General features: G+C 39.7%; 1 protein-coding gene across 4 annotated transcripts; it reads right to left on the reverse strand.

The window, feature by feature from the left end:
• Window positions 1-1873: 1873 nt before the first annotated feature.
• LOC148849565 (LOB domain-containing protein 23-like) lies at window positions 1874-7495 on the reverse strand. Of its 4 annotated transcripts, XR_016100442.1 has the most exons (6): window positions 7313-7432; window positions 7124-7214; window positions 6817-6947; window positions 6094-6400; window positions 5054-5165; window positions 1874-2210 (listed from the first exon to the last, which is right to left on the reverse strand). XR_016100442.1 is itself a non-coding variant. In XM_088948736.1 (5 exons), the coding sequence occupies exons 2-5, from the start codon at window positions 7173-7175 to the stop codon at window positions 2188-2190; spliced, it is 513 nt and encodes a 170-aa protein (XP_088804862.1). In that variant the 5' UTR covers window positions 7176-7214; window positions 7313-7432; the 3' UTR covers window positions 1874-2187. The 4 variants fall into 4 exon arrangements, 2 of the variants coding, with proteins under 2 accessions (XP_088804862.1, XP_088804861.1); XR_016100441.1 differs by having other exon boundaries at window positions 7124-7473; XM_088948736.1 differs by lacking the exon at window positions 5054-5165.
• Between the last annotated feature and the right edge of the window lie 5536 nt (window positions 7496-13031).

A 13031-nucleotide genomic window follows, 5' to 3' on the forward strand; every position in this document is an offset into this window, starting at 1 on the left:
CTACTCCCCATTTTGGTCCCCTCTGGACTAGGGGTGCAACTTGGTTGACCCAAATTAACAGTTTACACTGTTTCGGGCTAGGGTTTCAGGTTGGACCATTGAAATTTTGACAAAATCCCAACCCTAACCCACTAAAATTGCACCCCTACTCTGGACATTGGCCAAGTTAAACATTGATGGAGGTTTCTTGAGTTCGACCATAGCAAGCTATGGGATCATAGCCAGAAACCACAATTGGACTGTTTTGCCAGCCAGTTTTGGTCCTTGCGGGACAGTCTTACAAGCTGAGGCTAATGGGCTCTAGCCATTTTGAAAGCTCTGGGCTTAGCAAGGACTCTGAATTTAGTCAGGATCTTTGTGGAGATTTTGGATTTAGCTGAGGTGCTTTCGGTCTCCTTCTGTTTTGTTAGCAGGAAGCTCAACAATCAACATGGCAGTGCATGCTCTGGCTAGGAAAGTTCTGGTGCAACGAGGCTCTTGTATTCGTCCCTGCCCTGACTGGTTAGAAGCATTGGCAAGAGAGGACCTAGTTAACTTATAGGTTAGTTTTTCTTTTGTTTTTTTTTTTTTTTGTTTTTTTTTTTTTTTATGGTTATTGGCTTATCTTGCTTTCTTTTCCTGCTTATTTGCTTCTGTTTTATAGATGCAATGTGCCCCTGAACTTGTACCTATGAACGTTAGTTACATTAATGAACTTGGTTACGGAAGGTTAGATTTTCATAGAAAACTGCTCATTATTCCACTTTTATTCCTGTTGAATGTTGATCCCAAACCGGAAGATTGTGGGTTTTTAAGCACTCACTTAAGTCTTCATAATTTTCTTTTATTGTTTTTTTTCTCTCAAAAGAAAATTCTTTTGTTGCTACAAAAGGTAGACTTATCACAATCTATATCTATGTATATATATAATAGAAAGAACAAAGAGGAGAGGTGAGGGGGCCTCTCACCGCAAAGCTCACACAGACCTCCCCCTCCTCTCATTTTCTCACACTTGTGGTTAATTATTTTTAATTTAAATTTACAAAAATATAAAAAATATCTCCAGTTAAATTCATCCACTACTCAAATAAAAACCCTCTTAGGTCTTAATTGTTTGTGAAAAGTAATGAAACCCATTATTTCTCTTGCAAATAAGATCATTCTCTCTATACCCCCAATGATCAATGCTCATAACATCTTCCCTCATCCCATTAAATGCCAAATTTATATCTATATATTAAAACGAGTTTTTTCTAGTATAATTCTTTTTTTTTGTTTTTTAGGGCAATTTCCTTACATTACCCTTACTGTTTAGCTAATTGACTAACTCTACCCTTACTATTTAATTATTGTCTTAAAGTACCCTTAAATTTTCTGAAAATTGTCTAAAACCTTCATTGTCATTAATTTTCCATCGCACTTCGTTCACATGTAACATCATGTAAGTGGTAATTATTCTAAAATTCCTAAAATTCCCTTATTGTTCAATGACCTCCCAGAAGTCAGTTCAATAGAAGCATTGTCACCTCCTTTGGAAATCGGTTCAATGACCTCCCGGTGTGGTGATCAGGAACGAGCTCTCACTGTACATCATCCCCTTCCTTTAGAGCACTGTTCACCACTGTTCATTTCTTTTTCCGGTAAAACCAGCAGCGGCAGCAATACCAAAACTCTCCCCCTCTCGTTCTTCTTAGATTTTTCCATGTTGGATTCTCCCCTGTTCCGGCTACTTAAACTACCCCACGCTACATAATAAATCTCTTGAATAAGTTATTTCCTGAGTCCTGACCACAAAAACCTTTTTAAAAGAAGGTAAAAGGCTAAAGATCCAGATTTGAATATATATATATATATATACTTTCAGTCTAGCATAGGAAAAAGAAGAGAAAAAGTAGAGACTAGGAAAACTTTTTGTAAAATTCCAACCTCACAGTTAATCAAGAGTTACAAGCAACCTAAAAATACAAGCGACAAGGAAAACATCATATTCCAAGCCCTTTTCTACTTCTGCCTTGATGTATATTTACATCTCTCTCTCTCTAAAAATAGGATTCTAAGCTGGTGAATTGTTACTACTGTATCGATGGTAAGAAAGAAGACTATAGTGCTCTAGATATGGCTCTAATGGTATTTGGTGTTGCCCTGCAGCAGCCTCCTATGAGGGAAGCCTCGGCCTCACACCATTTACTTACATGTGAAATAAAATCTTCATCTGACACACCAGTAGATTCCTGCATGAAAAAAGAGCAACGGCAAGGCAAATAAGATGTGATTAATTACATCAACCAACATCTAAACCAGTTTGTCACAATATGATCAGGACTAGTAATTAACAACATGTTTATTTCATTTCACATTTTCAGAACCAGATGATAATGCACAGCTGATAAATGAAGGCAGCATAGGGTAGAAGGGGTTATATAGCATTAGAAGAGAGATTTTCGTCAAAGCACTTAATGAATGAAGCACCAAAATTTCTTCTCTTTTAAAATACACAAAGGATATTGATGGAGGGTGATTTGGCCCGACCCCACAATAGGGGAACATGTGGATATGACTTGACATAAGGGACAATTCGGCACGACAACCTGGCCACAACTTGAAATAATGAGCTCGCTAGGACCCAGCCTGACAGCTCGGTACAGGTGGCAGCTCGTGGCAAAGTGGTACTCCGATTACCCCGAGCTCTCTCCCAAGGGGGGAGCGCCCCGAGGTCCCTCCAAGTGAGGAGTCCCGAGCTCCTCCCAAGTAAGGAGCCCCCGAGCTCCTCCTTAGTAAGGAGCCCCTGAGCTCCTCCTCAAGAAGGGAACACCCCGATCTAAGATCCCTGGGTAAGGAACATCCCGAATTGAAGACACTTCAGGTAAGCTCGCCAATAGGCTCCCGCCCAAACCTAAGTAGCCACCTCAAAGACTTGCCTCGGGTAGAAGCACCTCGGCATATTAGCAATAGCTCAGTACCAGATAGCTTGGTGTATCGCCTGACAACCGTACCCACCAGATCTGGAGACTGCTCCCACGTCTCTGGCCAAGCGGTGTCGTGCCTACCAAGCCCTGACAAGTGTCCCTTGTCTGGCAGGGCCATACCTTGCAATAGTTACCTGCGCCCACCAGCTCAGCCTTGGCAAATAACGGCTGCAGCAGAGAATCAGAGGCGGTTATACTTGATTTGTCAGGACATCAGCATATAAGAGCCCCGACCCCTCATGGGCAAAGGTAATTGCGCATCTCCACTCTTAGCTTATTTCTCTGCAACTCTCTTTCCCAGCTCTCCACCGAGTTCTGACTTAAGCATCGGAGTGTTCCCATCAAAAGAGCTCCCCGAGAATTCTTCACCTTCTTCCTCGCAAGTGCTTCATCTGCTGCCAGCTAGGAGCGTAGCCACTTCCAGCTAGGAGTGACCAGGTCGCGCATCATTAATTGGCTCGGACATAGCGGCTACGCGACCCCCGAGGTGAAATTAGTTTAACGCATTTTTTGACGTCCGCAGAGTCTATAAATCACGTGATGCCCGTGCGTGAATTGTATGCGACTCGGGTTACCCTTGATTGAGTCGAGCTGCGATCTGGTCCGACCGACGAGCTGCTTGACTGGATGGCCTGAACTTTGAGCCAAATCCACCCGTCACGCCGTGAACTCCCCGCACTGGGTCAAGACCCCTAGCACGGGGAGTGGGGGGCAATTGATGGAGGGTGATTTGGCCCGACCTCACAATAGGGAGACACATGGACATGACTCGACATAAGGGACAATTCGGCACGACAACCTGGCCACAACTCGGCTTAATGAGCTCGCTGGGACCCAGCCTGACAGCTTGACATAGGTGGCAACTCGTGGCAAAGTAGCACTCCGATTACCCCGAACTCTCTCCCAAGGGGGGAGTGCCCCGAGGTCCCTCCAAGTGAGGAGTCCCGAGCTCCTCCCAAGTAAGGAGCCCCCGAGCTCCTCCTCAGTAAGGAGCCCCCGAACTCCTCCTCAAGAAGGGAACATCCCGAACTAAAGGCACTTCAGGTAAGCTCGCTAGTAGGCTCCTGCCCAAAACCTAAGTAGCCGCCTCAAAGACTTGCCTCGAGTAGAAGCACCTCGGCATATTAGTAGTAGCTCGATACCAGGTAGTTCGGTGTATTGCCTGACAACCGTACCCACCAGATCTGGAGACTACTCCCACGTCTTTGGCCAGGCGACGCCATGCCTGCCAAGCCCTGACAAGTGTCCCCTGTCTGATAGGGCCGTACCTTGCAACGGTTACCTGTGCCCACCAGCTCAGCCCTGGAAAATAATGGCTGCAGCAAAGAATCAGAGGTGGTTATACTTGATTTGTCAGGACATCAGCATATAAGAGCCCCGGCCCCTCATGGGCAAAGGTAATTGCGCATCTCCACTCTTAGCTTATTTCTCTGCAACTCTCTTTCCTAGCTCTCCACCGAGTTCTGACTTAAGCATCAAAGTGTTTCCGTCGGGAGAGCTCACCGGGAATTCTTCACCTTCTTCCTCGCAGGTGCTTCGTCCGTTGCTAGCTAGGAGGGTAGCCACTTCGAGGTAGGAGTGACCAAGTCGCGCATCATCAGATATGACCAAGTAGCATAGCAGGACCCCAACTTGAAAAGCTTATTGCCCAAAACTGTTGATAATTATTGTAGACTAGATTGTCTGGATTTTGAGCTCAACCTCACACCAATAGGAGGGTAGGTACCCAGGTTGGACACTTGGCAAGAAGGTTCAATTTCTTGCCTACACAGAGAAATGGTTTTTCTTTTTTAGTGAGTGAATTTTATAGGTCAAAACCTAGGTGGCCCTTGTGTAAAACTGCAAAAAGAAGTAGATGACTAGTACTATCCATCAAATGGACAAAATACATTAAAAGATACAAAACCTGCAACTTAATTGTCCAATTATATGGAAGTTTTACATAATAAGAAAAAACAAATTGTGAGCTTGGGGAATGGCCTGGGAGCACAATTCATGTCCTATTCAAAGAACATCAATGGTCCCCCCAAGCCAATATCCTTAGTGTTGCAAATCAAAAATATTGTAACTTGTAACAATTTAATAGAAAGGGTTAAGAGGGAACTTACTATCCACTCCTTGCGATCAGGGTCATAAGTCTCACCACTGTTTGGATAAATAAGTCTCGGTTTAGATGTCACTTGTGGGGTTAGCCAGTCAAACAATGAGAGTTTATTCTTTCTGTTAAAGGAAAATGTTTTATTAAAAAAGAAAAAGGTAATACAAAGAAGAGGTGATAAGCTGTCACCCCCAACACAACACACAGAAACAAACAAGTATTCATCTTTTGCTACATAAGAATACCCTCTTCATAGCTGGTTTGGTAAGACATCTACCAATACTGTACTCATTGCCCTTCAGATCCATCTAATTAACCACTACTGAAAATGATGCCAAAATTCCTTAATTTCATTGAGATAATAAATATTTATCTTGGTTCTAGAACAATATTTTACTAATTTGCAGTTAATTTCAAATCTATAATAATCCTCTAGTTCCTTGTTTCGCTAATCTATCATTCATTCTAGCAGTATTAATGATAGACCCACCAGAATTTTGACCTTCCCCTCTATCCTTTACACCTATTTTTCATGCAAACACTATTTTTTATTGATATTTTTCATGCATGAACAATTATTTGTTCAAAAAAGAAAATCCATGTAACAGCCTTCATTTCTTCTTTACTTACACCTTCTAAGGAATCCAATTTATCCTACTAAACTTCAGATCATTTTCTCTTTAAATCCTCAAGGCTTTTTAGCAAACATATTTATATTTGTTCAGACCCATGACAATCTTTTCTTTAACCATTTTCCCAGATATACTTTCCTTGATTTTTGTCAACATTTAAAATTCACATTCTAACCTCTTTTCTCTTCTTTTTCTTTAAGCAGAACTGTCCAGCCTGTGTTATTTGCTGATTTTATGACAATCACAACCAGATCACTTAAGACTTATTTGTCCATTACTAAAGACATTCATATAAAAATAACTAAGCTTATTAACACTTGTAACCAAGGCTTTACAAGACAAGTAAATTATGGAAGAATGGACATTTGGAGCTCAAACCCAACACTTATTAGTAAACAAGAAACAAATTACAGAAGACCTGGTGCTCGATAAAAGTCTAGCATGGACTGGTCTAAGTGAAGGGAGTCTTGTTGGCTTGCATTGAAGCACATGGTTTCATTGTACTGAATTCGGCTCTGGGTCTTCTGCTTTAGATCTTGGACTTGTTGTGCACCATAGAAGGCAATTTGGCCCTGTGTCTCCGCAAGCTCACGTTGAGTGATGATTATTTGTTGATGTAATTGAGATATAATTGCAACACAGCCATAAACTGGGTCTTGGACCCTTGTGCCTGCCTCAAAGGACATACAATCAGCTGCCACAGAACGTTGATGGACTGGTAGTTGCTGCTCCAACCAAAGAAGAAACAAATGTCTTCTATCAAAATTGATGAAATAAGCATTTCTAGAAAATATTTCAAAATGGGTTTGTAACTCTATCGAAACATTAGGTCACTATGATGAAGAGAGCATCAACTCTGAAAATGTAAACTAGTTCTTTTAAGGAGCCAACTACAGATCAAAAACTTGGCAGTAGTTGCTTATTTCACCTCCAATAAGTATTGGTATTGTGACTAACTAGTTAACTACAATGATAGGGACGCATTATTTCAAATTCAAATATATAGATCAAAAAAAGTATTTACAAAACCATCAAATACGAAAATATTTTCCCCTTAATCTTATAGTTCCCACTAAATATATATATAAAAAAAAAGAAATAAAAAAATCATTAACTCATTAATGGTTAAATATCTGCTTACCTGTAGCATCTTAGTAATGTTACTAGCTCCAAAGATTTTGTGAACACAAGCAAATCTTTCTGGATTGGTTGAAGGGAAATAAGGGGCGAGAATGCAATCATGTAAGCACCTCCTACGGAGATATTTGCAAGCTGAACAACGAGTAGAATTGGCCATTATAGATTCGGTAGAATCTTCAGTATTTTCTTACTCTTTTTTATTTTTTTTAAATTAAGATTTGAGATTTTGAAATTGGAAAGCCTGTAACGGCTACATTTTAAAACGTTTACTAGAAAGAAAAAAAAAAAAAAAGTAAGTCTCGACTTACCTATTAGAGACAGAAAACACATTGAGAGAGAGGGGGAGAATTCCAGATACATTGGCGGTGAACCAAGCGGCAGGGCGACTGAGCGAGCGTACTGGATCATCACTTGGTTAAGTGGTTTTTGGAGGGAGGAAACAGAGAACCGAAAAAATCGAGGGATGTCAACCGGTAGGAAAGCAAGTCTCGACTTACCTGTTAGAGACGGAAAACACATTGAGAGAGAGAGGGAAGAGTTCCAGATACACTGGCGGTGACCAATCGGCAGGACGACTGGGCGAGCGTACTGGATCATCACTTGGTTAAGTGGTTTTTGGAAGGAGGAAACAGAGGACCGAAAAAATCAGGGATGTCAACCGGTCGGGTCTGAGCCGGCCTGCCGGGTACCAATTTCGAATAGATTATTAATCGAACCAAAAATTCAAAATCATAAACCCATAACCGTGTCGTGGGTAATACTGGGGTCCATTTAGACCCCATAGACCCAATTATGCTGAAAACAATATTTAGTTATTTAAATAAGAACTTAAATTTTAAATTTTGATAAAATAACATTAATAAAAATGATAAAAATATTAAATTATTAATATGTTAATACATTAAACATTTTTAACTAATATTATCTAGGGGTGAGCAAAAACATCGAAAAACCGAACCAACCAAAACCAAACCAATTGGTTCGGTGCTTTTAAAAAACTGAAGGTATTGGTTTGGTTTCGGTTAACTAATATAAAAAACCAGCATTTAACCGAACCAACCGGTATACATATATTTCTATATATTTTACATATATTTATATATCTTATATATTATAAATTAATAAATATGTATTATATATATTTGTAATATATGATATATTATTTATATATCATATATAAATAATATTTTATTATATATATTGTAAAAACTAAAAAACTGAAAAGTCGACAAACTGAATTGATGATTAATCGAACCGGTCAACCGGTTAACCGATTGACTTCGATTCAGTTTCGGCAACCAGTTTGGTTATAGAAAAATGTCCACGGTTCGATTAACCGAACGGTGAGCACCCCTAATATTATCTTATTTATTATCTATCAAATTTACCATATTAAACTTAAAATATAATAAAAAGTATAAAATTAAATAAAATATCATATATATTTGATAAGATAATTGATTCCAAGTATGGATTGGTTCGAGATAAACAAAAACTAGAACAGACCAATTGTTAATCGGGACAACATCATGGAACCAAAATCATTATAGTTGGTTCGATTGGTTCAAATCTGTTGAGCAAGCCCAACCCATTGACAGTCTTAGAAAAAAGCTAACTTGATGGTGAGTGTCATTTTGACTCCAACTAAGATATGCCATGGATATTTTTTGGTTAAAAATATGCCATGTAGTGAGCAAGGTAAACAGAGGACCTAAACCTTACTGACGTGTTCACTCTTGATTGGTCCCATAAGCTTTTTATCATGGTAGATGTTGGTTGTTGGATTGGAAGACTTTATACATGACCTAAAACCAAGGTTCAAAATTTTGTTATGATACATATCATTGTATCTTTGAGGTTCCAGCACGGGGAACAGTACCAAATCCTTAGTACCATTCTTTTTCATCGTGCCGAAAAGCTTATCATGCCCGTATTGGTAGCATATCGACTAATACAATGTGATTTAATTTACTGTTGCGGAAAAAACTATCATTCATTCGAAAAAGGGCTTCTAAACCCATTTCAGAAGTCCTATTTCTTCCCCAAACTCTCTAAAAATCTTCATACCATTCCTAGATATTGAAATCAAGCTAAACTCCACCAAAACATATGCAAATTTGCAAGATCCAACAACTTTTTTAAGACTGTTAAAAAATGAGCGAAAATATGTATCTTTTTCAGTTTTTTTTACAATCTCAGCTAATGTTTTTGTGTTTTTTTAGTTTGGATGCTTAAAAGCATCTTTGTGTATGTTGATATGTTATTATTGTGCAAAAGATCCCACTTATTTTGCTCCTATATGTAGATCTTTGTGAATATTTGAAGAAATTGCAAAATAGTAAAAAATCTGAAAGAAATGAATATTTTAAGTTTTTTCTCGTGATCTACCTCTAAAAATTGATTATGTTGTAGATCTATGGACGATCTACCATGTCGATAGATCAATTGAAATTTCTTCTAAATAACTGATTTTTTTTTTAATTTTTGAAATAATATATAGATAATTTCTTCAATTTTACGTGATCTAACCCTATAGGTTGAGTATGTTGTAGAGCTAAGACTGACATCAACATACTGAAATATCATGCGAAAAATTTAATTTGTTTCTTTTTTAATTTGTTATTTTTTAGAATATAAATACTTACTTATTTCTCTAATTTTTTGCTATGATTTAAATTCTAATAATAAATATTTATAGTAAATATATGGATAATGTATTATGTCCATAAACCCATTCAATTTTTTGCTACATGTTTACTTTTTAAATTTTAGTTTAATTTTTAGAATAAAATATGCAAAATAATTATTTGAATAAAAATAAATAATTATTTAGTTTTTAGAATGAAACATGCAAAATAAGTATTTCATCTATTATGTCCATAAATCCATTCAATTTTTTTGTTATATATTTACTTTTTTTAATTTTAATTTAATTTTTAGAATAAAAGTGCAAAATAATTATTTGAATTTAGAATGAAACATGCAAAATAATTATTAATTTTAGAATAAAAATAATAGATGTCCATGAAGTTATTCAAAAAAAATTGTTTAAATTTTAGAATAAAACATGCAAAATAATTATTTAAATAATAATTTAAAAATACAGAAAAAAATGTTTTATTCAATAATTACAAATTTTACATAATTATTTGATTCAATAATTGTTAATAGTTTAATTGGATTAGAAAACACTTGGAAAAATGTTTAAAACAATTAAAAAGAACTTTTAGTAATATTTAAAGATATACAAAATAAAAGTTATTGATATATTTCATATGATAATCTATAATTTGAATGTGAATATAATTGTGGCCTAAAAAATATGAAACAATTATTATTTGTTTAATTGAATATTTGTATTAGATGATCATTGAAAAAACAATAAGTTTTTTTATTTCATAATAACAATTGAAAATTAGTTTACTAACACATTAACACTTAAAATTGGATAATTTATATAATAATTGTATTTTTATGTGATTCATGTAAAGTTGTAAATATCATATTGGGATTCAAATGTTGAACTTGTAAATTATAATAGATTTAAAATTTGAAGTTGGAACATGGAAGATTAGAATTGAATTAAGTACTTTATTAGATAGTATGTTTGTGTTCCCGTTTGTTGATTATAATATGTTTTTTCACAAAATCTGATGCTGTGCAATCTGGCTACTCCTAGCTGGAGATGACTCGGCTTCCAGCGGACGACGGGCTAGACGGATCAGCATAGAGAGAATCAGAGAACCCGGGGGTGCTTACCCGGCAAGGTCGTTCCGATGCTTAAGTTAGTATGTGCGAGCTGAAAGTGATCAGAAAGCAAGAGAGCTAGTAAGCAGTAATTGCGCGTACCTCCGCCCTCGAAAGGTTGGGGACTTTATATACTAGAGTCCTCGCGAGTTATTCGGAGTGGTTCTGGGATTCCTACCGTGATGAGGCCTGTTACCGAATTAATAGGAGATAATGGCGCCAGCTGATAGGGCATGTCGCTGTCGTTCGAATCAATCGGAGGAGATAAGACCAGCTGTTACAAGGCATGATCCCGTGAAACGTGGAATCCAGTTACGAGATCTTTAGGGTTATCACATGGAGGTCGGTCAATAGTACCCGAACTAATGCCCCTGGGTCCGATTTGGTACGAACGACGAGGTGCCTAGTAGCCGAATTGACCCTTACGCAATCGTGCCCCGAAGTGAACCTGTCTCGAGGTGGATTCGCTTCCGAGGTGGGCTTGCCCCGAGGTGGTTCGGTTATCCAAGCTTGATCGGTTTCAGACTTGGGTACATCGGGATGAGCTATCGTTTTGTCAGTTAGGTTGTGTCCACGTGTCCCCCTATTACTAAGTCGGGCCAAATCACCCTACATCAATTGCCCCTCACTCCTTGGGCCAGGGGTCCTGACCTGGTGCGAGGAGTTCACGACGAGCCAAGTGGATTTGGTCTGAGGACCAGGCAACTAGTTAGATGACTCATGGGTCAGATTTGTTCAGCCACCCGGCTCAGCCAGGAGAATGCAGGTCGCGTCTGGTTTATGCACAAACATCACACGAATTATAAACTCCGCGGATGCCAAAAAATGCGCTAAACCGAATTTACCCTCGGGGGTCACGTAGCCGGTTTTCCTAGGAGCCATAGAATTGCTTTACTCTCGACCGTTAGTTTTCGGACATAGCGGCTATAAATAGGAGAGTCCATGACTCACTCTTTGCCACAAATCCTGCGATTGAGCTCTCCCAAGATCGCGTCAGAGTCCTCTAGCTCAGTTTTTTTTCTACTTCCCACTTCGTTTCTTGTTTTCGGTGAGTCTCCCTTCTTTAGCTTTTTTGTTTTTTCCAGTTATGTCGAGTTCTAGCATAGATAGGCTTATAGATAGTGTTAGCAAGGAGGGCACCATTGTTCATGTTGGGGAAACTAGCCCACGACAGGGCGCCTTCCTTCACTGGTCTATAGAGGGAACCTCTAACCCCGAAGCTGGGCTACCTTGGCTCGGGGAGACCGAAGCCCAGGAAGAGGGTCTGTTCTCCAGGTCAGAGCCCCCGACTTCTTCTCGAGGTTGGGAGCCTGACGACTTCGGGCCTTCCAAACTATCTTCGGATAGATTGCTGTACCTAGCGTCCCAGTATCGCTTTCCCGACAACTTAACCTTCAATATTCTACTAGGCTAGTACCCCTGGGATCATGACCATTGCGAGCTCGCTGTTTTTGAGGAGCAGTTCGCAGCAGGGCTGCCCTTCCCTTGATGGCACCATCTCTTTGTTCCACGCCTATAATCGACCCTTATCCCTTGGTCTTTAGCTCGATCTACGCGATCAAGCAAAATTTGGCCTGTCTATGTAGGGACGTACGACAGAGCTATTACGTCTCCCCCATGACTAGATTTAAAATCCTGTCTAGCTGCCCGAACAAGATTCTGGCCTAGAAAATCCGGTACCTCATCATCTGTAACCTAGAAGGGTGGTCTTTCCCAACCCACTGGAGGGTGGCTACTTAGGAACTCAGGGTGATCTTGGACGTGGAAACCAAGGTGATAATCAACTCCTAGAGGGACCTCGGCCTCGAGATGAAGAGCTTCTTGGCCGAGGAGGCACTGGTGCGAGCTGGCTTGAGTCTTGGTAGGTTTCCTCTCAGATACTTGCTCAAAGCCCCTTTTAAGCTTTTGGACTAACTATTTGTTTTTTGCAGCTACGATGCCAAAGGTTGATGCAAGAAGTCTTTTGATGAGCTCCCGAAAGGGAAAAAAGTGAAAGGTGGTGAAGAGACCCCATCAGGAGGAGACTTTGACATCTGGGGCACCCAAGGCCCAGGCCGCTGGGCTGATTTCCACCGAACTCCCAAGGGAAGAGGCCCAACCCGCAGACCCTGAGGAGGTTGTAATGGAGGGATGCGAGGAGGAGGCCCATCCTCAGGAGCCGGAAGATACACCTGCGCCAGTAGGGCCTGCTATTGAGCTAGAGCTCGTTCCTGCTACCGGGGAGGAGAGTATTATGGACCACGTGCTTGCGGTGCGGAAGAGCTAGGACGCGGTCTTTCAGAACGAGGTCACACGATGGGCTGAGATGCTTCCTAGACGGCTCCTGGGAATAGCTGCCAGTCATTGTATGGTGGTAAGCATTCTGCCTTTAGCCTCGCTTTTTCTTTCTTCTCTCCCCTTTTTTTTTTATTTTACTTACCTCTATCTTCTTTTAATAGGTGAACTCCGCCCTTCACGCGTTGGCTTGCC

Source organism: Nelumbo lutea, chromosome 6, assembly GCF_056320005.1.
Source record: "Nelumbo lutea isolate HS-2025 chromosome 6, American lotus-T2T, whole genome shotgun sequence".
NCBI lineage: Eukaryota > Viridiplantae > Streptophyta > Magnoliopsida > Proteales > Nelumbonaceae > Nelumbo > Nelumbo lutea.